Raw genomic sequence first — 26571 nt, forward strand, 5'->3', positions numbered from 1 at the left:
TGCTGCCTCCTTCGCTGCAGCGCTGTGGCCGCGGCCCAAGCACCTTGGACGGAAGCAGTGGAGAGCAGCCCGTGCCTGCGCGCCCCCAGGCCCTCTCGGCGCCCCTGCCTCCTGGCTGTTATTTAATGCTCAAACGACTGTCACAAATGCCTGGGAAAAGGGCTGCGTGTGAAATAATGTTTGAAATCTATTTTAAAAAACTGTAAATGTTCTTTTTATTAGATAGTGGAGCTAATTTATCCTGTATTCCCTACTGTAATGCTTTTTTTATATTGAAATGAGGTGGGTTTTTTTGGTAATATAAACCAGAACACAAGCCTGAAGCACTCTCTGCACAGTTTTTGTGTGAGTTTCTTAAAAAAAAAAAAAAATAAAGAAAGCTACTGGGACAGCGAAGTGAAACGGCTTTAATTTTCACTATTTGCTTGGTGTTAAGTAAAGTACAGTCACTTTCTTACCAGAGGAGAAAGAATAAACTCAGGTACAGCAGCTAAAATGAGGTATAAACTGAATTGTCCCATTCTCCCTTGCTCTCCCACCCCCAAGTAAAAACCCTTGACCAGAAAGGAGAGGCCAGCTAAGGACAGCCAGAGCCTCTCCTTTGTCACCAGCTCCACTTTACCAGATATTGGTTCGGCGTAAGTAAGGCGATGTAGGGAGTTATATGTGAATGATGAGCTCTCTTCATCCTCACAAGCGAGGGCTATGTGAATGCAGAGGTTTGGGTCCATCTCTGGCAGAGAAAGGGGGGTCAGCCTTAGCCCTGGCCTGTGCCTGCTCCGAGCACAACCCTCTGGGGAACACGACTCCCAACCCCGCACAACATTATACAAGTGCAGGTAATTAATTGCAGGCTCCCTTGGGAGATGATGCCAGTCCAAGGTCTTTCTCGCAATTTAAGATAAGGAAACTGAGGCCTGTGGAGATAGAGTTTTTTCTCAGCAAACCAGTAGCAGAGCCGGAAGTGATCCCTCAGGGTTTTGATCCCAAATTATATGGTCAACTGCCACCAGCAGCTGTGATGCCAGCACTTCTGTCCCCAGGGACGCAGTTCTGTACACACGTTTCAGCACCCTCCTCCCCTTCCTGCCATTCCCGCCAGAGCAAAGACAGCCGGGCACAGTCCGTTTCTGGCAGCACTGCAGATGCTCTGCCTGGGCTCCATCCTCAAGCCACCCTGAGAAACTCCCTCCTAGACCTCACCAGCTACAAATTCACCTCCTCAAGTGGGCCTGGTATTTCTCCTGCAGCACCTTGCTGATGAGAAGGGGCCGTGTCAGGGACCACAGCTTTCTTGCAGCCATTGCCAGGCAGGGGCATTTCTTTGCCCCTTCTCACTTAGTTGTAGAAGAGGCCTAGAGCCCCAGTCCCCTTCCATACTTTCTACATGGTCCATTTATAGCAAGGTGGAGCAAAAAGCATGAAAATAAAACAACTTCTTCATCTCTCCCCTTTCAGGATTAGGTACCAAGTAGCATGAACTCTCTTACACGGCCACTCCCCCAGGCTTTGCTCTGCATTGGAGCAGGAGACATTGACTGGCAAAACTGTAAGTGGCTCCCTGTGTTAAGTTTTGCAGAGGCAGCTGCTGAGCAGGGGATGAGAGGAATCTGACCTCACCTCATTTAAAGCTCCTCTGGAAAGCTGTAAGTGCTTCCCCCACCCTCCCACTTTAACCATCAGTAAGTCTTTGGAGAACTGCTCTCACACTAGTGCAGTAACTCATTTCTCTCACCTGCTGGATTGGATTTTAAGGTATGCTAATCAGGGAGCCATCTACAGCCTCAGAGCCATAACAAAATTCCTAGGACCTGTGGCCAACACAGATGGGAGGACACCATTAAGACCCTCCATTTCCTTCTTCTGCAAGATTGCTTTTGCTGTGGTCAGTTTTACTTGTCTTTGCTAGAAATACAATTTCCCACCCCCAAAAACCAACAACCAGTCTGTGTATACATTCATGTGACCCCGCAAAACACAAAGAATCCAGCTTCACGTACCTATACCAACAACTACAGCTGAAGTGCTGCACTGACGCCGTTGCAGCTGCCCATGCAAGCGGTGTGCAGGGTGAGAGCAGCAGCCACAGCACGCCACGCTCCAGCTCCCACATGCAGCACTGCTCGGTCCAATTCATGATACTCTCCAGGCTGCACTGGATCATTTCCTGCCTCACAGGGAAAAGGTTTCTCTCTTAGAGCCCAACTCTTCCACCTGAAGAGGAAGGCTCCTCTTAAATATAAGTTTTAGTTGCTCAGTATCTCATTTTGGACATGTTGAAAGCAGCTTGGCAGGCATGTGTTGTTGGGAGGCTCCAGAATTTAGCCTGCTGTTGGATGTTGCCTCTCCGTTTGATTTCCTTCTTAGGAAAAAAAAATTAGTTGTGATGTTTCCTGGTGTTAACTGTTTCCAGTATTCTTACCTGACAGACATTTTGCATGGCCAGTACGTACAATGCTCAGTGTCTGAAGTTTATGCTGCTGCTTCTAAATGCCAAAAGCACTAACACAACATACAGTAACTACCCACTACCTTCTTCTAACTCTACTAAGATATTAAACAGCAATAGCTGTAGACCCCAGTCTCACCAGTGGCTGAGGGCTGTTGTTCACACAAGCACTTCTGTTTGCGTAGGCATCTTTCTACTGGGATTTTGGGACGTCAGCTCCATTCCAGGACACGCTTTGATCCAGTCAACAGCAGTGCATGAGTAAGAAGTCCATATCCTGTACACAGACCTTCTGGCTTTAGTCCCATGGAGAACAAAAAAATGCCACCTCCAGCTGTGGACAGGGATAATCCGCAAGGAAAGCGCTAGGAAGTAGGGCAGCCAATGCTGTTAAGCCCAGTAGGTGTTGGAGAAACTGGACAGTGAGTACTAAAGCACATTTAGTTTGCTCCTTGTTGTTCTTCATCCCAGTTACATATCTTACTGCTACAACTTTGGTCTTCTTCTCTCAAAGTCAGAAGAGATGCGATGCCTGCACATTAGCAGAGCTGGAGCACCATCTGTCACAGCTGGGGGTCATCTCTAGAGGCTGCTCACGGACCCAAGCAGCTATACCGGTGCTCGCTCTGCTCTTACCAGTGCTAACCACAACAGCACTCCAGCCCCTGCTTAACTAAAGCATCAGACACTACCTCACACCCACCACTGCTACTACCATCAGTAAAGGTGCAACTGTAGGAAGTGTTCCGGGGTGAAGAGGACAGGACCCCAGCCTAGAAACTTCACCTGACATCCCAGGCAAGGGGATGTCTTTGTGCTCAGCGGGCTATTTCCAATAGCTTCCTTCACTTCTGCCATTTTGTAGTTGAAGCTGTTCCGCTGTTCCCAGTGCTGTCCCTGCGGAGGGAACAAGCAAGGGGTGTCTGTCATCTTCTGTTGTCTCCTGCCAAGCTTTGCACAGCACCTGGTGCAAAACTACGAACGAGGTGGCACCTCTGGCAGGGTGGGAAGAAGAGCTTTTTGCAAAGCGCTGAACTCGACCTAGCCCAGCTCCCAGCTACGCAGACAGTCCTTGCTCAAAGGGGAACGGGCTGTGCGCGAGGGCACGCTCCACCAGGCCCGCGCAAGGCTCACCAAGGGGAGCAGCCGAGCCCTTCGGCGGCCGCCTCACCACCCTGTCTCCTCAGAGAGTCGGTTTCAACGTGCTGGCCTTATTTTGTGCTTTGATTCCAGCAGGTTCAGAGCCTGTGATCTCATCGGCCAGTTCCCCCTGGGAAACCAGCTCTTTTCCCTGAGCCTTCCTCCCGCTGCTCCTCACCTCCTCCTGGGGAGGGTGGGGGGGAGGCCTGCCTCACGCTGCTCCCCCCCCCCCATTTCACCTGGCAATGCTACCAGCACCGGCTCACACACTGACTCATGCCGGTAAGTGGAAAAGAAGGAAACCACTTTAGAACAAAAAGGGACTAACCAAAAAAAAAAAAAAGTTATAATGCAAAATTACCGACACAACCCCCCCACCCACCACCACCCTTCCCATGACAAAAAGCCCAGGAATTAGACTTTCTTGGGACGGCGTCCAACTTGGTAATAATAATAAATGCTGATGAGGATGAAGACGGCTCGGCTGACCAGGAGGAGCACGGCACCTGTGGCTATCCGGCTGCTCTCAACCAGGGAGACAGTGGTAACTGGAGGAGAAGGAGGGAGACAAGGCAGCGGTTGGTGATGAAAATACAAATGGAGGCAAGCAGCACAAAGCGGTTTCGTGCTGCCCTCTAATGCAGCGTCTTGGCAAGACCTGCTGAGCCTTGCGATCGCTGAAGCTTTCAGCACAGTGAGCCCATGGAAGAGGCTCTTCACGAGCTTGATTTCACAGCCTTCAAGTTAGCCAGAGACCCACGGTTCCCAGAGCTCTCACTTATGGAAACCCTGCTTTAAAGGCAGCCCCACATCCAGGCAGCCACAGCCCAATGCGAGTTGCCATCGTGCTCAGGTGTTAATTGTGGAAGCTGCACGTTCCCGAGTTTGCTTCGTGGCTTGACCACTTCAGTGCTGATAAACATTTTCAACTTTAAGAGCATCTACAAAATACGCATAGTCCACGCATGCTAACTCTTTTCCGAGCATCTCTCTTTTTTGGCTACCAACACAGAGCCCGTATCTGAACCAGTCACCAGTGAGCTACCCATATGCACGCACAAGAACCCCCTTCACTGTTAAATATAGATAAGCTCCCTGGAAACAAGCTGAACTGTTAATTCTCTGTTTTGGTAAGACTCAGCATTCCCCTTTTTAGTGTAGATTGCTACAATCTTTTCTTGTTAGCCCTAGCATCTAGGCAGCCCTCTCCAGTAGATGACCTGTGCCGGCTACAGAGACCAGGATGTTTTTAGGGAGAAAAATAAACGAATGGTCGGAGGAAGATGTTTCCTCTGCACCTGGGCACCCTTCAGCGAGCAGCCCAAGGCAGAGGCTACTCCATGGGGAAGGAAACGGGAGAGCAGCTGGCAGGGAAGATGCTCCCGGGGCCCGGTTATCTCTGCCAGCCCTGCAGAGCGACGGAGCCGTCTCCAGCACAAGCTGGGGATGGCTGGGGACCGGGTGCCCCCGCGGCTCTGCCAGACGGGCGGCAGAGCCAGCGCCTTCCCATCAGCCGAGTCCGCCGTCACCCCCAGGGCCTGTGACCTCCAGTTCTGCGTTTGGTCCCACCGCTCATGCGGGCTGTCCTGCCCACCGGTGGGGGTACGCAGCGTGCACCCCCACCCTCGGCATCCTCCTCCTCCTCGCTGCCGTGTGCCCGCTACTCACCCAGGAACTGCACGGCGAAGTAGCACGCCTCGGTCAGCAGCGTCCAGCGGATGACCACTTTCTCGGCCGTGTACAGGGCGTTCCACATGATCAGTGCGATGCCTGCCGAGGGACCGCAGCTGGCCCGGGGGGCACCACCCCCGTCCCGTCCCGTCCCGTCCCGCCCCGCCCGGCGAACCGGGCGGCCCCTCTCCCCGCTGCCCTGCGCTGCCAGCCGTGCCCGCCAGGCGGGGCTGCAGGCTGCGGGAGGGACCCTCGGCCTCGGCACCTCCCCCCCCCCCCCCCCCCCCCCCCAACCCACCCGCCCCGAGAGGAGCCGGGCAAGCCCCGCGGGTTTAACTGCTCCGGGCACCGGTTCTCCAAGCTCCCCTCCCCTTCTTGCCCGTTGCCCCCCCCAACTCCTGGGGCCCCTCCCGTCGCCTGCCCCTTCTCCCACTCCCACCAGGAGGGTCTGGCCCCAGCTGCTCCCCGCTTCCCAGCCCCTCTGCAGTCTCCCCCTGTGCTGGGGCACTCGGGGTGCTCCCCCAGGCATTCAGAGCACCCACAGCCCCTCTCACCTCACCTGCAGCGAGCCTGAGCCCCTCCTAGGAAAAACCAGCAGTAGCCGAGCTTCTCAAAATACCCTGAACAATTTCTTTGCTAGCGGCAGATGTTCTGCTCCCCACTGCCACTGCCCTGCTGGGCACAGACTTTGCCCCCTCCTGCCATTTTGGCTTCTCGTCCCCTCACTCCACAGGGCAGCAGCACGGCACTCACTGAGCAGGGCTCCTCCGTAAAGCCGGATGGGAGTCTTGCTGCTCACCGACTCCTCGTCAAAGATAACGTCGTAGAGCTGGTCAGGGAAAGCAAGGGCCTGGCAGAGGCAAGGGAGAGACTCAGCAGCCTGCACCGGCCAGAGCCATCAAAACATGTCCTCTTGGCCCGCAGCGCTCCGACATCAAGCCTTCATGGGACTGGAGCCACTGGCTGGGAAATTGCAAATTAAGGAGGTGCAAGAAATACCAGCGTGTCAGCTACCGGCTTCACGGCCGGTTTTTACGGCTGAGGCTGCCACGCCTCGCGTGGTTTATGACCCTGCTAATGAAAAAAGACCCTGGTGATGGAAACAAACCGCCAAGGACTCTGCTAGCGAAGCCCACTACCGAGGGCAAGGGCCTCGCAAGAGAAAGTGGCAGCAGCTGCTGGAGGCAGAGGAGGGGGATAAATGCCAGGGGCTGAGGAGCCACGCTGGGGCACCCCGCTGGCAGCCGGGAGCTGGCAGTGCCCAGGACCACGTCCCTCACTTACCATGACAGCGACCCCAGAAAACATGACGGCGGAAACCAGCTGCCAGACCCTGCGTGCAAGGGAAGACAGAGGACATGGCGTGAGCACGGGGGTGATCCCACCGCTCATCCTTCGCAAAGTGTTCCTGGCTGCCTGCTCAGTCATCAGCCTTCATCCTCCCTCCTTGTACGCCCAAGGCGGCCACAAGCCTCCTGTGGGAGGACTCTGCTCCCCACACCCCGCTAGCTCCAGCCTCAGCATGCAGACCGGCCTCGCTGGCGAGAGATGTGAAATCCCCCCCACACCCAAGCAGAGGAGGGAAGTGACCCTGCCAAGAGCGGGGTCCCCACAGTCACACAAGAGACCAGGAGCTCCTCCAGCTCCACGCAGCCCCTATGGTCCCCTGCATCTGCTGTGGGACAAGAGCTTGAGGGTCTCAGGCTGATTTCTGGGGGAAGAAAGCAAACCTGGTCTGGTTCTGTGGCCCCCAAGAAGCCCCTGTGGCGAGCAGTGAAGCTGGCGCCGCAGCAGTGCTGGTGTCAGAAGCCAGAGCTGTCAGGGACGCTGTGGCCGAAGGCCCTCAGGTGACCCAGCTCCAAGGTGGCCCAGTATCTTACCTGAGCCCCAGTGGTTCCCGGACAGCAAACTTGATTTCATTTCCCAGTACCTGGCTAATCTGAAATTCAAATAGAAGGCATAAGGTGACTGAGCAGACCCTTTCCCAACCTTCAGGCAGTATTCGCATACCTAACCTCATGTGGGAGTTTCTCTCCGAGAAGGCTGGAAGGAGGACAAGAGATTCATCTGTCACGCCTTGGTCCCAAGATTTAATTTCCACCAGGAGCTGCAGCCTTTACTGCTCCCTTATGGCATCAGCCACGTGCAGCGTGGGGCTGGGGCAGGGTCAACATTAACTCTTGTCTCCTCCTACCTAGGTGAGCAGCAAACTGCCTGCTCCCACACCCCGCCTGTGTGTCACAGCCCGAGGGGGCACAGCCCCAGCAGAGCCCCCGGGGTGTCACAGCCCGAGGGGGCACAGCCCCAGCAGAGCCCCCGGGGTGTCACAGCCCGAGGGGGCACAGCCCCAGCAGAGCCCCCGGGGTGTCACAGCGCCCATCCCGCTCTCATGTTCACACCACCCAGAGCGATGCCGGTCCATGACTTCCCCACACCAGGCCAGTGGGAAGGCTACACAGAGCAGCAACAGGGAAAGGAACTGGGGGACCTCTCAGCTGCAGAAAGCTCTGAGAGCTCTGTGCTGCTCCCCACATGCAGGCAGGAGCCGGGCAATGCCCTGCCAGCAAGTTCTCCAGAGAGCATCCAGGACAGGGCTCCTGCAGGGCTCATCCTTGTCTTCCGGCTCCGGTATTTCACCGAAACACGTTGTTCGTCCGCAATTCAGGCAGCACCGCTGCTTAAATCACTGGTCCAGTGCCCAGGCCACTGGCTGGTGGTGCCACGCTCCTGTGGCACCAGCTCCAAGCTAGCGCACGGGTGTCTCAGCAATACAATTTCAGGAATGGATCAAAGCAGCTTGAGGGCAGACCTCAACCCACTACCAAGAAAAGCTGTTTCGGGCAGCTCCCATGCACCCAGAAGGCTGCATGACCCGTCGCTGCTCGAAGGCAGCATTGCTTGTGCCACCACAGCCTTCACCCCTTGCTTTACAGGAGCCCTGCTTTTGCCAAAGAGGCTGTAGAAGTTAGATGCTAAAAACAACCCCACACCAAGTCAGTTTGCACAGGCAGAACGTCTCTTTTCCTCGTTACTGCTCAAGTGCTTCCCTCTCCCCACCCTCACCTTTGAGCGATGGACCTCGCCGTCGTCGTCCTCCCCGCCGACCCCCAGGATCTTGCGCGTCTTCAGCCTGCTCACCAGGTCGGTCTGGCTGTGCTTCTTCATCAGTGGCGGGGGCTGCTTCGCCGCCATGGTGGCCCTCTGCCCCCCAGCCCTCGGCTGCCAGGCAGCGCGGGAAGCGGCTCCGCCCTCACATGAAATTTCGTGAGGTTCGGGAAAAAAAAAAAAAGAAAAACCAACCACCGCCACAAAATCTTCTTGTTAGGCCGGCAGACAGCTCCTCATCGTCCCGGGGCAGGGAGCCCTGGCAGTGGGGCTGGCCCTGGCTACGGGCAGCTCATCTCAGGGTGATCCTCCCGTCACCAGGATCTGCTGAGGGGAAAAGGAAAACAGAGCAGTGTGGCTTCAGCATAGGCGCTTAGCTGTGAGTGCTTTCGAGCTGCCAACTGTAATCTGGCCTATCCCAGCACAAGGTGATATCCAACAGTAGCTCTTTGCTGCTTCCCGGATTACAGAATTAAATGCTTCCCAGACCAGGGGAACTGAAGTCATTCAGCGATGCTTTACCTTCTGTCTCTCCCCATGCCATACATCACACCCTTCAGATGCCATTTCAGGCCAAATACCACACACATCTCAGGTTTTTATTTGTGTGTCCCCCAGATGCTGCCGCCCCCACGTTGTGCCAAAACACACCAGCCCATCAACAACAAGAAGCCAGAGGCAAGAATTTCCTTGAGGATACGTTGTTTTCTGGGAAACGGAAGACGATGGCAACCAGAAACTACAAATACTCTCTGGCATAAGAACAAGACAAAGACAACTGACAGAAGCTACAGTGGAAGGGAAAACTTCTGCCTTGGCACGGTGGTGTAAAGGTAGAGGTGCCAAGAGTCCCACGGAATCACTCCATATCATCCTGCAATCACAAAACCCTCAGTTCGGGAAGTCTTTTCTTCCAATTTGTCTTCATTTCATCTTGGCTCAGCTGAACACAAAACACGTTTTTCCGTCTGCCACTTCACCCTCCCAGAGACCCATGGGTGAATGCCCCCGAGACACCAGGCACAGGCAACCCAGCCCAGGCGAGCACAGGGCTCGAGCACCGGCAGCCCCGTGCCCTAGCCGAGCCCTCCCACGGCTGCCCCGGCAGGAGAAAATTTATGCTTGTGTCTAAAGAGCTCACGAGTCTCCAGGGAGTAATGAAACCAGGTGCCGGTTATTTTGGCACCGTGCACGCAAGGATTTCCCTCTCGCAGGAAAACCCTTCGCTGTGGTTGTCCAGACACGGTCATGTCTGCAAGTGCCCCGCACAGCTCTGCAGAGCTAAGGAGTCTCGCTGGGACAGCGCAAAGACCGAATCCCATCATCAAGGGTTTAAGGAGACCCTTTCAGCAGGCCACAGGCAGAAGCGCTTTTCAGTGAGCCAGGTCAGCTACTCAGGGCTTTGCTGCTGCTTCTTTCGGATCGTAGGGGGGTGGGTTTGGTCGCGGTTTTTTGCTCTCATTCCACAGAACAACCAAGCCCAGGTTGCCGGAAAGGCAGCACAGAGCCAGATGCAGCAGCCAGGATCTAGAAATATTTCAGAAGTGGGGCAACGGAAAACACCCACTCAGGAGGAAGGTGGAAGCTGTATACTCGTGCGTACACTTCAGCACAAGGCAAGAAGCTCAAAATGTAGCTGCTGGCAGAAACGTTTGGATGATTTACCATGTCTGGCATTTGCTGACCCAAATTATCACAGTAACTTGTGGGTACGCAAATCTAGATAATCTGCACACAAAATCCACCCCTAAGCCAGAGTGATGTGTCAAAAAGAAAAGCTTTTTAATTTCTTTTACTACAGCTTCTGTAGTCCCTTCTGCTCCTGGCAGACCCAGGCTCACAAGGTTGGGTGCCGAGTGGTTTCCCACCAGAACTGCACTGCTGCTGGCACCAGAGCAGACCTGTTGCTGTGGTCTCTCTAGTCCAGCACTTTCTGATTGCAGCTACTCAGCGCAATCCTGAAGTAACACCCCTCTGCTGAATGCTCCTCTCTCTCACTGAGCCTCAGGACAGCTCTGAGGCCACCACACATCCCTCGCCTGGCCCAACACAGCTCCTGGAACGTGGGGAGGACAGCCCCAAGCGAAGGGCTGACGCACGGTGCCCGAGGCATGCCACACTGTCAGGAGCACCCTCGCACCACCGTAAAGTTGCTGGGTACCTATGTGGCCACTCTCCCTCCGCTGCACGCTTTGGTGGGGAGCGGAGCAAAGTCCTTGCATGAAGACTTGCTAGCCGAGGGGAGAGTCTGGCAGAGGGCCTGAGCAGCAGCATCCTACCGGCCCCGGGTCACCAAAGCCCTCCCCAGGGAGGAGAGACCTGAGGCTTGCTGGTCATGATAGGACTTGGGGTGCCGAGCGTGCTGGCCACACCAGTTTGGCACTTCTGCAGCCCTCTTGGTTTCTTGCCACGGACAGCCTGCTGCCCACACCTTCTGCTTTGCTCTCTTCATGGCCAGAAATGGCAGAGGATGGGAAGACGGGGGGGGGGGAGAGAAAAGAAAAGTAAAGAAGGAAAAATAACCCCAGACATCTTCACATCTAGGGAATCTCCTGCAGGCAAGAAACAAAGCAAAGTGATGGGGGCTGAACTGGGTCTCCATGACTCACCGATGAAGACCGAGATGAACAGTTCTGTGATTACAGAGGCAGTTTTGCAACTCTGACCACAGGCCAAAAGATCAAAATTTGCCTCCATCAGTTGTCTCACCAGTTGCTTTCAGGGCAGGATTTGGTGGAAATTTATCCACATCATCATTAGCACTGCTCTCCCATTAAGAATTTCCACTAATTTGTGGTAAACCACTGGCCAAGAGCTGGGACAACACAGGCCAGATACAAGTGCCAGTAAAACAATCACCGAAGGCCATTCCGTTACATAAAACCACACTCCCACCACATTAAGCACAGCCATGGCACAGCCCCGCAGCCAGTCCCACATCTCATTATCCCCGTCTTCCAGAGAGCGAGCCAGTCTAACAAATACTGAATATTAATGAATAATGAGCTAACAAGTGCATTAGTGCTAATTCAATGACATTCAGATAGAAGATGCTGAGGATTTTTAAAATGTTTTACTTACATTAATGTATCCTGACACACTGACAGTTTAGAGGATGTTTCCTATTAGACTGTGCGTTTTCAAAGGGGAACCGCCACCTCCCCCTTCTCCTGCGATTCTTTTCTCCTTAATCTGTTTTCTGAGCATCCCAGGGGCTGCGCAGATCAATCACCATAAACACGCAACTCCTACTCCCCAACACGGCTCTCGGTGATGGGCAGCATCTATGTGCAGTTGAAAGAGGCATTTTTTTTTCCTCCAGAATCCTTTTTCTTTGCAGGCTTCTTTCAGTATCTCTTCCCTTGCTCAGCTATTCAGCGTACTGCACGCAATTTTGATAGCTACTGCTTCATGGTGCAAAGAAACCTCACTGGTGCCACGCTAATGACAGCTCAGTCTCTCCCCACCTCCACAGCATCTCCCCCAGCATCTCCGCTTCCCTCCCAGCATCTGGAGAGAAGAGGAGCTCTGCGGCACAGGAGAGGTGAGACTCCACCACACGCGTGACGATGCTGCAGCAGCCAGAGCTGCACCCATCCAGGGAGGTGCACGGGGCTGCGAGAGGGGAACCAGACCCCGTTCCTGCTGGCACCTGAAGTTGACAGCCTACAGCTTCAGGAAGCCACTGCCAAGCAGCTGCTGCGTGCTATCATGCCCGCCTGCAAGGACACAGTTCCCCAGGGCGCTGGGGACAGGGCTGCTGCCTATTGCTGCGCTGGACATTGTTTCAGTGGCACTGCCATCCACGGTGCAGCCTTTTACCCAGCAAAGCTGCTTGAGTTAGAGAGGTGGCACTACAGTACGTCTCACTCCAAGGGTTTGAGGGCACTTCCAGTCTGCAAGCAGAGGAAGAGAAAACAAACCAGAGTCAAGCCAGGATAATGAGTGACAGGTTTATATGTCTAAGTTGGCCAAAATTTCTTCAGCTCTATCATGTCCAGGCCAGGTAGAGGGCTCTTGCTACCCTGTCAAGCTCTGGTTTTAGATCTCCCAAGCCAATACGCCCAAGACAACATCTTGAGCCCACTTTCGTTTCCTATGCCAAAGAGTCAGCCAAAGGTGCAGTGGATGTATGTCCTTTCTAACAGCCCAGTGGGGCACTCACCATTGCTTAAGCATCTTTCACAGACCACAGGTCGAGAATCACTAGTAAACATGAAGTGGCAGCACTGTCCCTTTACAATGTTGGGGTTGCCCCAGGAGGGGAGGTCTCCAGCACTGCAGCAGCACAGCGGGGTCCGCACACGAGAGGGGGGCCCAGCAGGACAGTTGCACTGTACCTGGCTCTCACAGCCGTGCTGGAGCCCACAGCATTCCTCTCGCAAGGCCCTGGCAGCCATAATGCACTTGTGCAGCTCTCCTGCTGTTTCTCCAGGCTCTGGTGGTCCCATCTCCTTGCCAGTAAGCACAGTACCAGGTCCACAGCAGCTGCTCTGGATCCCATACTTACCCAGCCACACAGACAGCAAGAAAGCCTGGACTCAAACACATGGGCAAGGCAAAGAAGAGAGGTGGTAGATGCACAGGTCTAAGCAGTCATACAAGAGCAAGATCAGCCAGAAAGGGAAGAGATAACCTTCCACATAAAACTTTCAACCAGCCAGCCACCTCTTCCCTCTTCTTGTCCGCAAGGCTCATTAGCAAAGTATCTCAATGCCCCACAGTCTCACCCTACTACAGCCATGCACCTTCGGGACAGATGATATCCCCACTTTGGAAACACTAGAAGATTAAGGACAGGATCCACAAACGTACTAAGTACCTTAGCTCTTGCAAACATTAGGCTGTTGCCTGATCAAGTGGAATCTAAGAATCCTTTTCCCTCCCACGAATGAAGGGTCAGTCTGTTCACTTTTACATTCATAAAATGTCTTGGTAAACAACCTCAGACACTTCAGGACTCTTGAAATCCCAAGGGATGAGGCAAATCCTCTGTGTCTAACCCAAAAACACACCCGAGAGCCACAAAGCATCTTGTGCTAACCAAACAGCCAAATGAAAAGTTCCCCAGGAAGCCCACGGTGGAGCAGACCCCGAGCCAAAACTCCCCAAGTCCCAGGTAACTACCGAAGGTACAGCTATATTCCAGCAACGTACGCTCGCAGCCCAGAAGGCCAACCATATCCTGGGCTGCATCAAAAGCAGCGTGGCCAGCAGGTCGAGGGAGAGGATTCTGCCCATCTACTCTGCTCTGGTGACACCTCACCTGGAGTCCTGCATCCAGCTCTGGAGCCCTCAGCACAGGAAAGACATGGACCTGTTGGAGTGGGTCCAGAGGAGGGCCACAAAAATGATCAGAGGGCTGGAGCACCTCTCCAATGAGGAAAGGCTCAGATAGCTGGGGCTGTTCAGCCTGGAGAAGAGAAGGCTTCGGGGAGACCTTATGGTGGCCTTTTAGTAGTTAAAGGGGTCTTAGAAGAAAGATGGGGACAAAGTTTTTAGCAGGGCCTGTTGTGATAAGACAAGGGGTAATGGTTTTAAACTAAAAGAGAGTAGATTTAGACTAAACACAAGGAAGAAATTCTTTACTAAAAGGGTAGTGAAACACTGGAATGGGTTGCCCAGAGAGGTAGAGGAGGCCCCATTGCTGGAAACATTCAAGGTCAGGTTGGACGGGGCTCTGAGCAACCTGATCTACTTGAAGTTGTCCCTGCTCATTGCAGGGGGGTTGGACTAGGTGACCTTTAAAGGTCCCTTCCAACCCAAACTATTCTATGATTCTATTCTATGATTCATGCTGTATTTCTGCAACTGCACATCCCAAACCCACTGTGACTGAACCAGATAGATTTCTATCCAGAACAGAGATCTAGATGATTAGGACCTCTCTGCCACCAGCCAGCTGCAGCAGTCCATCACTGCCCCCATCTCCCACTGGACTTCTTCCATGCTAGCTGCAGGAAACAGCTTTGCACACCGCAGACTAGCAACACATCTTCAAACAACAACAGAGTAATATGCATTTTTTTTGCTGGGAGGAATATACTGCGACCCATGCCCTGGATGAGGGGTGGAAGTTGTCCACCCTAGAGAACAGAAACTCTCCCAAAGCAGTTTCTGCAGGTCACGAAGCCTCAGAGACCAGCAGGGAATGAAACTTGATCAAGCCAAAAATAACCTGATGCTCAGGCAGTAAAAGCAACTAGCACTCAGCCACCACAGCAGCATCACGTGGCTGCTGCTTCTGCTCCGTCTGGCACATTCTGTACACCGAAGCAACAGGGATACTTCAGATGTCTCACCTGTAACAAGCCAGGTACATGGGACTCCCTTCCCACGTAAATGCCAGCGCTCTCAGTACGGAATACGCTGTGCAACACCAGTAGGACACACCTCTTGCCAGAGGTTCATTCCCAACTCTGCCACAGCCCTGCTGCTTCCTTAAGTGACTCCAACAGGCACAGGGGACACTGTGTCCTCCCTAGCGAAAACCTACCAACCCAGACGGTAAATCTCCTGCCTCTACAGACGATGAAGACGCAAAGCAAAATCCCTAGGTCAAAAGCCATCTTCACTGGGTGCCTCCACACCATCTCCTACAGACAAGCCAGAGGACACCTCAAAACCCAAACCACCCACGATGCACAAAGAGTCACTTCTGGCACATCCAAAGCTCACCCTGTAGGCCAGACGCGCCCCGTGGCCAGACGCTGCTGAATGCCCTCCAACGCTGTTGGTGAGCAGTGCAGGGCTGGCTCCAGAGCCACCACCTGCAAGGCGCTGACACCCTGTGCCCAATGCGTCTCCAGCAACCAGGAACGCAGTGGATGCGGCCAGCACCACCACTCAGCACCAGACAACCTGCTGGGGAGGTAAGAGTCAATTTGCGTTACTTGCCTTGTTACCACTGCAGGCAGAAAAGGACATCCAAAGCCTGCTCAGCCTTTTCCACACACCCTGAACTCTCCCCTCTGCCTGCTTTAGGGCTGCATCCCCTGGGCAGGCTCAGCCCCCGCACCCTCCTCGATGCAGCTCTTCTCCCGCAGTCCCGGCTCTCCCGCTCCTGCCCACAAGCTCCCTGATGCCATAAAGACATCCTGCCCCAAGAAGCACCATGATCGTGGCCCAGCCATACTGTCTGGGAGGTACGGCCCCACTCAAGGATTTTATTGCCCATAGGTTTCAAGTTTCCTTTCACAGGGAACACTGGAAAGTTTCTTTCCGTGTCACAGGACATGTTTTATAGCAATCAAAATGGCAAAGTGCTCAGTTTCCCTGGAAAAAGATAAAAAGCAGCCCTGTTGCTCTACTAGGTTCTCCACCACGAGCTATAATTCAACACGTTGACCACCCTCCTGCCAGGCTGCTAACCACCACCTGCAGCAAGGTGCTGACCCCTCCACCCCGGCTTCACCTCGGGGGAGCAGTGCTTGCGGGCAACTGGCACGCAAGGCACCCCACAGGCGCCCGGTCCGACACCCGGCCCCACTGCAGCCCCGCAGTCCCAGCACGGGGGACAGACAGACTTCACCCTCCCACCCCACGCACAAGCCTGGCCACACTGTCCAGCTTTCTCCAGCAGCCCATCCATCCCTTGCTGCTGAGGAGGGTTTTGGCTGCAAATAAAAAGGAGCCAAGGTACAATCTGCTGCTTCAGCAGCTCCCAGCCGTATTACTTACATACGAGTCCATCCCCTCCATCAACCTCCTCCCCGCCACGGAGGCTCTCAGCCCGGCCAACCGCAGCAATCCATCACCCCAAAGCTGCCCTTGCTCTCCCCGACAGCTCAGACAGCCACATCCCAGCACCCAGCCCCTTGCCTTCACCGTGGATGGCCACCACTGAGCACTCACGTCTCCCAGGGAGCTGGGAGGATGGAGAGAGAAGGAAATAAGATATATTGGGATCGGGTGCTGTTCTTCGTTAAGGGCACTAAAAGAGAAGAATTCCTCTTTGATTTCCCAGCTGCCTGAGACAGGTGTTGGTGGGAGACAGTCCCAGAAGCTTAGCGGGCCATCTGTCCTGCAGATGATTTCTACAGGGAAACATTAGAAGGAAAAATAAAACCCATATGCACACACACACAACTAAAAGAAACACCAAAACCCAAGTAAATCAACCCTTGCTACTGGAAAAGAGCAGCTTTAAAAAGCCAGGAGACCAACCAAACAGGGTAATAAACGTCAGTTTCACAGCATATCTGATGAAGCTCAGCATTTCACCTCCTCTGTATCACACCTGAGGAATGACATAGGCTCAGAGAAACTCTGTGGGAAGTAACCCTGGGACCAGGGAGAAGCCCAGACACACGCTGCTTACCCATGGTTTCACAGTGAAACGGGGCTTCTTGGCACTTCTTCCCCCAACAGCCTCACCCCGTCCCCAGAGTTTCTTTACACCATGCTCCCAAGCACTTGACAAGCTCCACTCACAAACCCTCAGGAATTCGATGCCCTTTACTCCCAACAATCCTCCAGCTCCGTCCCTTTACAGAACCCAAAAGGAAATTGTAAGAAATCACAATTTGGGAGGTTCGGTCCCCTCAGCCACACGTGAGCATAACATCCCTCTGTATACTGTCACCAAGATAGTGATTTCAAAGCCATTCTTGACGGACCCTCCCCCAAAAGAAGATGAACTACATCTCCAGCAACATCATTTCTCTACCTGCAGTCCAGTAACTCACCCAGCACAATGCACCTACCGCAATTTATAAACTACCAACAAGTCTACACCCATGAAACAGAAGGCTAAACGAATAAGGCTGTGCCACTCTGGCACCCCGAAAGCAGGTTCCTGACCTGCTTCATGGGTGGATTTGCAGCCCCAGCCTGAGAACAGCTGCTGCAGGACGCCCCAGCACCCTCAGATCTTTTCTTCCATCTTTGTAGAAACAAAGGGTTCCTCTTCTCCCACAGTCTGTCATGATATGACCAGATGTGCAGTCTAGGCACACACAAAAGGGGGGAAAAAAGGCAGACGAATAAATTTCCATTAAGCAGAGAGATTGCCTTTTGCTTTAGCTGGGACATTTCCTGAGACCCAGCCACGTAGGCACTCACAGGACTCGCACCACTCCTTGTGCGAGCAACAAAATTTGCATCTGCGACAGAGGAGTCCTGTAAATAAGGCCTGATACGAAACGGCCCAAGGGACCATCAGTCAACAGCTGTCACCAACCCTGTGTTATAGAGCATTTCCCGTATTACAGGGTGACATCCACATCCTGTAAGAGCATATTATTTATACAAATATATATCATTTATACAATATATATTTACACAAATATATATAATTTATAACTAATAATACATTACATATTAAAAAATTGTGTTTTTTTCTTTTTCTATAAATATACAAATAAAAGCTATGGCTTGATTCGCGTGGACTTACTTTGGGTCCCACTGCACAGTGACTATCTCTTGAGACTGTTTAATAAAGACAATTCAGGCTGCCAGACCAGAAGGAGCATTTCGGCATTCACCTACATTTTAGTCTCTGGGGCTAGAGGATCCACAGGGAGCAGTTTGTCCCAGACTCCCTGCTGGGAAATGTCAGCCAGAGCCCTGACTCCTATGCTAACCATTTACTTTGTTAGAGACCAAGACCACCTTTCACCTCTCAGCCCTGGACTACCACCCTACCCACCACTTGGACCCATCCCTTGCAGCTTGGGAACACATTCTCACTTCCTCCTGAAACAATCTGCCAGTATTAAGCCCAGCTTATTTAAACACAATTACAACTCCAGGTTTATCACTCCCTCAGGGCTCCTTAGACTTGAACTAAGTACAGACATGCAGACAGGCTAGGGGAGCTGCTTAGCAGAAGGCCTCCCAACAAAACCACGTACTTGGACTACTTGGTAGCCTATCCCCATGTGGCAAAAACCTCCCTCTGACACCTTAGAGGTTTCTATAGCAACAGGTTAAAGCTAAAAATGTTAGATGCAAAATTCCCCATGTTGGGCAAGCAGGAGCTAGCAGGCCAGATTTAGAAGAGCGAAACTTCTGAATAGCTGCTGACAGAGCTAGCACAAGCTTTGCTAATTCACAAGTCGGTGGCAAACTGCCTTAAAAGAAATTCCTAGCAATCCACACGCAGGGCAGCGGGTGGTGCGTGGGGAAGCCTCTGTGGAGCACCAGCCTGCAGCATCCCCCAGAACTGCAGCATCCCCCAGCACCAGGAGGAGCCACAAGTATCCTTCTCTCCTGCAACGAAGCACTTGGAAGTGAAACCAGTTGTTTACAGGAACAGAATTACAGTCCAGCATAAGGAAGAGCAAGCCTGAAAGCTAAAATACAAGATAGGTTTGGCACTGCTGCTGCCCCTCCACGCAACCAAGACCAGGTTATTTAACCTCTCGCACCTTGGTTTTCCCAGTCACATATGACAAGTAAGCCTGCCGCCCAAGCTGAGACGGCTCACGCTCCGCAGTTACAGCTCTTCCAAGGCGACTGCCCAGGCACAGCACGGCCGCAGCGCCGACTGCCCGGCTGTGACACGCTGTCCTGCTGAGGAAGGCTGCGGGCTCCCGCGCAGCACTCGGCCCATCACACGCAACGTGTCAGGGGCAGAAATGCTCTTCCTGGCCCGAGTAACAACCACCTTAGCATGACATCAATTTTTGCTGTCTGTCTTCATTCCTTGCTAGCAGGAGAAAGCACTGTGGCAACCTTGGGGTGAACCTCACATCAATACCACCTTCACACACGCCAGCAGCTCTCGGCAGATCCTCCTGGTCAGATTAAACCCACATGCGTAAAACCAAAGCAGTCACAGCTCAGTGTGGTGCCACACAGCGGAGGAAGGCAGAGGGGAGCCCGCCACACCACCAAGAAGCAATCACTTTTGCCAGTGTGGTTCTCAGGTCAAGCAGCCCTGAAGGACCCACAGGCTTTCACCACAAACGGCGCACCCACCCGCACCCCTCCAGGAGCTGATAAAAACCTGGCTTTGCTTTTATTTGCTTCTGCGCCGGGGGAAAAGACTCTGTGCATGCACGTGTGTGTGTGTGTGTATGTGCACGTTTGTTTATGCATGAGCTGTCAACCCCCTCTGAATTCCCCAACTGTGAAGTGCGCGACATTTAATCTCAACTTTCTTTCTGGATTTCATAATGTGCATTATCAGCAATGGGCATTCAGCACACAAGTACCCTTCAGAAAGCTTTCATCAGAAAAAGGAAATAATATAAAGAAGATTGAAAAACACAATGCCTCTGATCGGTGGGAGGCTCTCCGGCTTCCACAAAAGGCCAGTGCATGTGTACCATGAGGATCACCCAGAGAGACGGTCTGTCCCCAGCACAGAATCAAATCATTTCACAGGTGGAGAGAGTGGGGCTTGGAAGTGTCAAGTGTAACACGAACCTGTGGTTCTCTTCACCTCCCTCTTTTTGGCTCCCTGGGAAATGGGCAGGGTGAGCCATACCCTAGAGGTGTCTGTTTTAGGACAGGATGCATCATCTCCTGCAGTGGCTTACATCTTTCCATAGGCCACAGGAGGAGTCTAGAAGATACGAGTGAGATCAGGTTTTTGATGGCTTTTACACAGACGGGCAAGACAAATTCTTGATCCTTGCAGTTAACTTTTCACTACCCAGTCCTAGGCAAACACTGAACCTCTTTTGCCCATCTCACAGCATACAGTCACACTCTGGGATTATAGAAAACCTAGACATCAACCTGCAAGGAAAGGGGTTCCCTTCTCTTCTGCTGGGCACAGAGAAGCTGTGTCCTAAGTAGATCTGCTCTTATTAGTCACAGCCATTGAGGACGCACATCAGCCCAAGGAACTAAAGTAAGATTTCTCTTTTTATAGCAGAGAGGAGACAAATGGGTGGACACCAGCACGTGGCAATCAATAACCTTGATGACGGGGGATGTCTGAGAAAGACTGAGAGGTCCCACAGTCATGAAGCTCTCTCCTCATCTCACCTGGCACACGCGAGAGAAGCCTTAGGAAAGAAAGGATGAAGGTACTACTGACTAGTCCTTCTCCTTGCCGAATTAGACACAGACTCCCTACCTTTGTTTGACTCTTGTACCCAGGGAGGAAGAGGCAACAGGGATGCTTGGGAAGCCAAGTGCTAGTAGCTCCAGTGCTGACAGACCAGGGTCTCAAGTAACCACAGAAAACGCAGAGTTGCCTGATGTCTCATCTCTGCTATCAAGGGTTGTTTAAGGACCTTCCCTTGCTTCTACGATTTTAAGTCTCAGACACCTGAATGCAACAAGCTCCAGTAAAACCAGCATCATACCACAGCAGTACGCGTGTGTATACACACACACAGTGCTTTGCCAGTGTGCGTGTGTGTATATATACATCTGTATCAGTAAGCATGTAGCACAGCTTCCTCCTTAGCAGGGCTCATGACACAGAAGTGTCAGGTTTTAGTCAACACTTTCCCCATCACCTTACCTGTAACATCATTCGCATGCAGCTGTGGCTCTGGGGATTGCAGACAGATCTCTTCTCCCACGTGATTTTTGCAAGCACTTGGTTTGCACAGCGATGTGGAGCAGGGAATAAATTGGCTGGAGGAGGTAAGCTCAAGTGCTTCATTATTCCTCCATCCATCAACCCTCAATCCACCCTCCTTGTCCACAGGTTTCAACAGGGGACATTGTCACGGCTCAGGGAAGGGACTTAAGTACTTGTGACGTACAGCAGACAAAGCAAGAACACATTCATACACCGCAACGAGCAAACGGTGGCACCGGGCAGGGTAACGGGGCAGGAGGGTGGGAGGATGCACTATAGGTGCCTGCTGTTCGAAGCACGCCAGATCTGTGCCCAGCACTACCAGAGACTCCAACGGCAACACTGGTATTCAAGGCAGCTACATTTTATTCTCACCATGAAAACAACCTGGGAATACGCAGACAGATGGTCTAAATTCTTCAATCCTGTTTGGCATAGCCTTTGACTCCTGGCAGATTTCCACTACTGCTTTCTGCGAAGCAAAGTTTGGGTGCTCTTTATTGCTATTAGGCAGCTCCTATAATAAAATTTTTTCCTAGGCCACAAGGAAAATTTTTGTGAACAGCCAACACCACCCAGCTCCTTTGGACTCAGTATTGCGGTTTTTGAGCTTCCCTCTCCTCTCTGCGAGGGGGCAGCCGGCATTTCTACCTCCTTGGAATACACCGAGCATTTACCCTGAATGACGTGCCAGGCAGCTAAAATTAAGCGTCCAACAGAAGGATTCAGAGGGACATAAAATCACGGACCTTTAAAACGCTTTGTTTCCTAAGAAAATAGCCTGCTTACTGGGACTCCTTCACTGCTGGCAGTAGGGACCCCCATTTCTCTAGCACGCTCCCTCCTTGAGGCTCTGCGTAGCACAGCGGAGCGCCTGCAACCCAGGCTGTGTCCAAGCCATCTCCCGCATACCTCACAGCTTTGCAGCAACCCTGCCCAGATGGGTTCGTGTTGTGCACAGCAGGGGAGGGTGAGACAGCCAGAAGGGCTGAATTAAAGGCACCTTCTCGGCTGTAGGGAAGATGGGTTGGCAAGCACAGCGTGCTCAGTCTGACCTCGGGAAGCTGCCTGCTCTTTGTCACAGCCATCTGCATCTACAGCAGTAGATGTGAGCCCAGAAAGCGACTGCAGCACCCAACTAGAGCTGGAGCGATCTTAGGGCTCAACAGCGGGATTCCTGAAATAACCACTGTCAGCTGGAAAACCTTCTCAAGCCTTTCCACGACCACAACCAACCAAAGACCAGAGGTTTGCACTTCACTCATAAGATGGCACCACTACAAAGAGCGCTTTCTGCTGCCATCATGGGTTGCTGAATGAAGGCGTACTCAGACAAAAACACCGGCTGAGTCACCCACAGAGTTTCCTGAAGACCTGTGGGTTTTCTCTGTAGGTCTCTTGTTCGGCTGCTGATGCAGCCTCAGAGCATTTACTTTCTGAACCAGCAGCATATGCAAAAAACGAGAGTGCTGCAAGCCTTTGTGTGCTGCTCTGCCTGCACCTGCCTTCCTCCTGCCCCTCCGGGCCGGGCAGTCCTAGTGCTGCCTGATTTTAATAAGAAAACGATGGATTTTTCTGCTGTATGCAGCAGCAGGCAGCTGCAAAGGGGATACGGGGTAATCTCCCTGTAAAACACCGAATCCCTTCAAACAAAGAATTAGGTTGCTGGTGGCCAGCGTTAGCTGACACTCCTGTGAGAGCATCTGCTGCTACATCTACTCATGTTGCTAATACCACTCCCCAGGAGACCGGACTACTGAACCACTGTTTGATTTATTTCGAGCTGTTCTTCTCCCCATGCTCTCCTTGGTGCCTTTGACTTAAATTACCTTAATCCGAATGCCTAACAAGAACTTCTAGGAAGCCCTGCAGAGCTGGATCCAGCTCAGGCTTCTTGTTTTGGCCCCACAGCCCCATAGAAAGCGAGCAGGTGGTTTGTGACCGCCAGCATCAGCAGAAGCCTCTCACCAGCAGCACTAACCCAGATATAATCATTGTGACCATTTCCCCCTTTTGGCGACAGATCTCTCTTCCCTCCTTCCCACAACCGCAGCAGCGGTGAGTATAATTTTGGATTAGAGGTTTCTCACAGACTCTGTTTGTGGCTTTGGACATCCCTTTGGGTCCTTGGCTTTGCCCTGTAAGATGAGCTGGGTAGAGCAGAGTATGTGGGTTCAACCAAGGTCTGGTATAGATGAGTCAGGTACAGCCTAGGCAAGGATTTCCCCATCAAAACCAGTGCACAAACATGCACAATAAATTCCTATTTTGCATACAGAGGGATAGAAAGACATTTACGGATTTACCTCACTGTAACACACACCCCTCAGGGGCTGAGGGTGAGAAAGGCACCCACGTCGTGAAACCCAGAGCAAAAGTTTGCTGCTGGGGTTTCATCGGAGCCCTGGGAGCCAGGGCTGTGGAGTTAGCACGGGCTCCTGCGTGGTGGATCGACCAGAGCAGACCCTGCGCATCTCCGAGTCTCATCTTCTCTGTCTGTCATTCAGGGGCAGCCACGCTAACCAGCACCACAGATGGGCACTGAAACCTGTTGACCCTTGCAGATGACAAAGAGCTTCACAAGCAGAAGAAACCCAAGAAGACCAGACAGTCATTTATCATTTCCCTGCACACCTGCACCATCAAACTGTCTTCGGTTACAGCTGGATTTGTCTTTTGAACGTCTTTTAGCATCTTGAGCAAGAACTCTTCAAAGACAGAGCGATCTTGTGCTAGCCTGCGATCTCCAGGACACAATCAAACCCGTATTTTCCAAGGGAACGCAGGAAGCAATGTGGACAGGGAACACCTGGTCACCTCTTAAGTGTTGTTCTTTCTATTCTGGAGAAAGTCCCAATGTGTTTGGGGGCCAGCATTGGGTCTTTTCCTCCCAAGATTTGTTTTCACATTCCTACGTCAAAAACACAAAACCCAGAAGATCTACTTTCCATAAATAAAGTCCCAACAGTGCCAAGGTCACCAAGCTGTTCCCCCTGGCGCCAGGCCAGAAGCAGAACATAAACAATCTCAACATCTTTCTGGTGCATGTGTGCTTTTTTCCCTGTGCCAGGGGAAGGCTTGAAACCACAAATGTAGCGCTAGGAAGACAGACACCCCAACTTCACTGTCCCGCTGCTCTCTTCTCACTTTTGCCAGCTCGGAAGAGCCCCCAGCTCCACCCAGGTCAAGGTGCAGCCTCCTGGACAGCCCTGTGGCCTGGCAGCCCCTCCTGCCTGCAGCGCAGGGAGATACTCCTTGTGTTGTCACAGCAGTTAGCAGTTCTCACTAGAAATGTGGGTACTTACTGGATGAGGCATTACTAAACACATAGCAAGGAACAGCTCAGGATCCGCACAGCTCAAAGCGATGCTTGCAACCAGCATGGGGAACGATCCCTCCCAGTCCCGTCCCCTGCTGTTTAACACTCTGACCTTCGGAGAGCCGCAGGACAAGCGCACACCAGCTGCCGACGTACGCTGGGCATTTTGCACACTTCAGTGCTCGACGCTCATTGAGAACAATAGAAAGACGTTTCTCTCTGGATCAGGCCCCAGCCTCCGAGCAGCTCCAAACCGACAGAAAATCTCAGGGCTGAGCATCTCTGCAGTTTATGCTCCCACAGATCAATGGCCACCCCAATCCCCACCCCGACGCAAGCCTCTGGAGATGCTCTTCTGCCCGTACCTCTCTACAATAAATCCTTGCTACAGGCCCGCGAGCAGAAGAGATAAATTTCCCTTGAAACTATATGGCAGACATCAGCTCTTCAGCCTGATGGCTGGGACACACCACCTATCTGGAAAGCGGCTCCCTCGATCTCACTCTGCACAGCCAACAAAGGACAAAAACCACACAGACGCGTTCGAAAGCAACCCAGTCTCAGTCCTCCCGGCCGCTGTCAGTACCCATCACCTCTCTGCTGAGGGCACCAGGGCACTGCAGGTCCACAGCGTCCCTTGCAGACCGCTCCGCACGCATCGGGTGTATTTATGCAACCCAGCTGAGACATGGCTAGGGCTAGTTAAGGCAACTTCATCCCAAGCCCCAGGACCTTGTTTATTTTTGGTTCTCACCAAAACCTAAGAAACTTCCTCCCAGGGGGGACTCCCCTGCCTGAAGCATAACTACTGTTTATTTATTTAAACGACACTTCCCTCATCCACAGGCCCTGAACGTCATTATTCAGCAGACTCTGCTTCAGCGCAGACAGAGTTACTCAGCGAGTCCTTTACGAATAGCCAGTGCTCTTGCACACTCTGTAGTTTCTCATGGCTCAGCTGTACTGGTGGCAGCCCTAATGTCAACACGGCTTTGGTTGCTGCTGGCATTTGTAACTCCCAACCTCTGCAGACAGAGGAGTTGGACTAAACGGTACCCATTTAATCCCTTGCCGCTCAGGCTTTGTTGGCCCCGTCTCTGGGGCAGCTGCAAGAGGGATAGGGACACTGCTCAGGTAAAGGAAAGGCTCGGTGGATTCCGACTCCAGGCAGCGCTGGGGCAGGGCAAGGAGCAGGCACTGAGTAAGGTGCTGCTTCTTCCTCAGCCTGGTTTGCTCAGTTGGAGCTGTACTCACCTGGACAGCCTAAGAGCTGCTGCTGCTCCAGACAGAGCAGATGGCAGGGGCTCTGCCCTGGCTCCTTCCAACATCACAACTCTCTTGCCCTCCTCCTCCCTCCATCCCCAGCCCAAGTACCACCCTGTCACTCATCACCGAGCCCTCCCTGCAGCCAGGGACCCCCAGCACGCCCACATGGGAGCGTGGCTGTGCCACCCATCCTCGTCCCAGCCCCAGGCTGACCTCCCAGTCCACGCAGCGGTCAGGACACAGCCTCCCCTTTCAGGCACCCATCTGGGGACCGCGGTCCTCCTGTGACTCTTCTGGAGTGAGCAGGAAAGGACGGGCGCGCCCAGGAAAGCGGCGACAGGGGAGCCCGGCCCTCGAGCGGGGTGACAGCCACCAGCAAGCCCTCGCCACGAAGCTCCCAGCCAAGGGACCCACCCGCGCATCACCTCGCAGGGCGGCGTGGCTCCTGTCGTCCGCCCCCGCCGAACCCGCCGCTCTCCCACCAGGCTGCAGCGCTCCACCACCACCACCACCTCCTCCTCGTCCTCCTCCGCCCATCCCACCCGGACCACGCACGGTCCCACCGCAGCCCGGCGCGGCCAGCACAAGGGCTGCTCCCTCTCCCGCCGCCCCTGTCCGTCTGTCCGTCTGTCCGTCCGCCTGCCCATCCAACCCCCGCGGCCCCCTCCGAGGGAACGCCCGGCAGCGGGGGCCGGACGGCGGCTGCCAGCAGCGGGCTCCGCGCCCCCGACGGAGAAAGCCCGCGGGGCGGGGGGACGCGCACGGTACTCACCGCCCCAGCGCACGTCCCGGCGGCGGGGGTCCCGGGGGGGGCTGCCCCATGGGCAAAGCAATCCGGGGGCAGGGGGCTCGGCCGGCGGCGCGCAGCTCGCAGGCGGCCAGACTTAGCGCGGCCCCGGCGCAGCACCGCCTTTACCGCGCCCGCCCGCCCCGCCCGGGCCGGCCCCCCGCGGGCGGGACCCGCCCTCCCCCGCCCTCCCGACAGGGCGGCCCCGCCGCCCCCCCCCGCCCCGCCGCGCCGGGTGCGTGGGTTACCTGCGCGGGTGACGCGTGGTCTGCGCGTGGGAACAAAGAGCAGCGTCCGGGGACCCGGTCCCTGCGAGGGAGGGAGGGGCGGGGGGGGGGGACCCCACT

At 53.7% G+C, this 26571-nt stretch overlaps 1 protein-coding gene across 2 annotated transcripts; it reads right to left on the reverse strand.

Annotated features, from left to right (window-relative positions):
- Positions 1-393: 393 nt before the first annotated feature.
- TP53I11 (tumor protein p53 inducible protein 11) lies at positions 394-26370 on the reverse strand. 2 transcript variants are annotated; one of them, XM_075425375.1, is made up of 7 exons: positions 26210-26370; positions 8324-8689; positions 7141-7199; positions 6545-6593; positions 6014-6110; positions 5258-5359; positions 394-4137 (listed from the first exon to the last, which is right to left on the reverse strand). In XM_075425375.1, exons 2-7 carry the CDS (start codon positions 8450-8452, stop codon positions 4004-4006), a joined length of 570 nt encoding a protein of 189 aa, XP_075281490.1. In that variant the 5' UTR covers positions 8453-8689; positions 26210-26370; the 3' UTR covers positions 394-4003. The 2 variants fall into 2 exon arrangements, with proteins under 2 accessions (XP_075281490.1, XP_075281491.1); XM_075425376.1 differs by having other exon boundaries at positions 8324-8692.
- Positions 26371-26571: the final 201 nt, after the last annotated feature.

This window comes from Opisthocomus hoazin, chromosome 7 (genome assembly GCF_030867145.1).
Source record: "Opisthocomus hoazin isolate bOpiHoa1 chromosome 7, bOpiHoa1.hap1, whole genome shotgun sequence".
Taxonomy (NCBI): Eukaryota; Metazoa; Chordata; class Aves; order Opisthocomiformes; family Opisthocomidae; genus Opisthocomus; species Opisthocomus hoazin.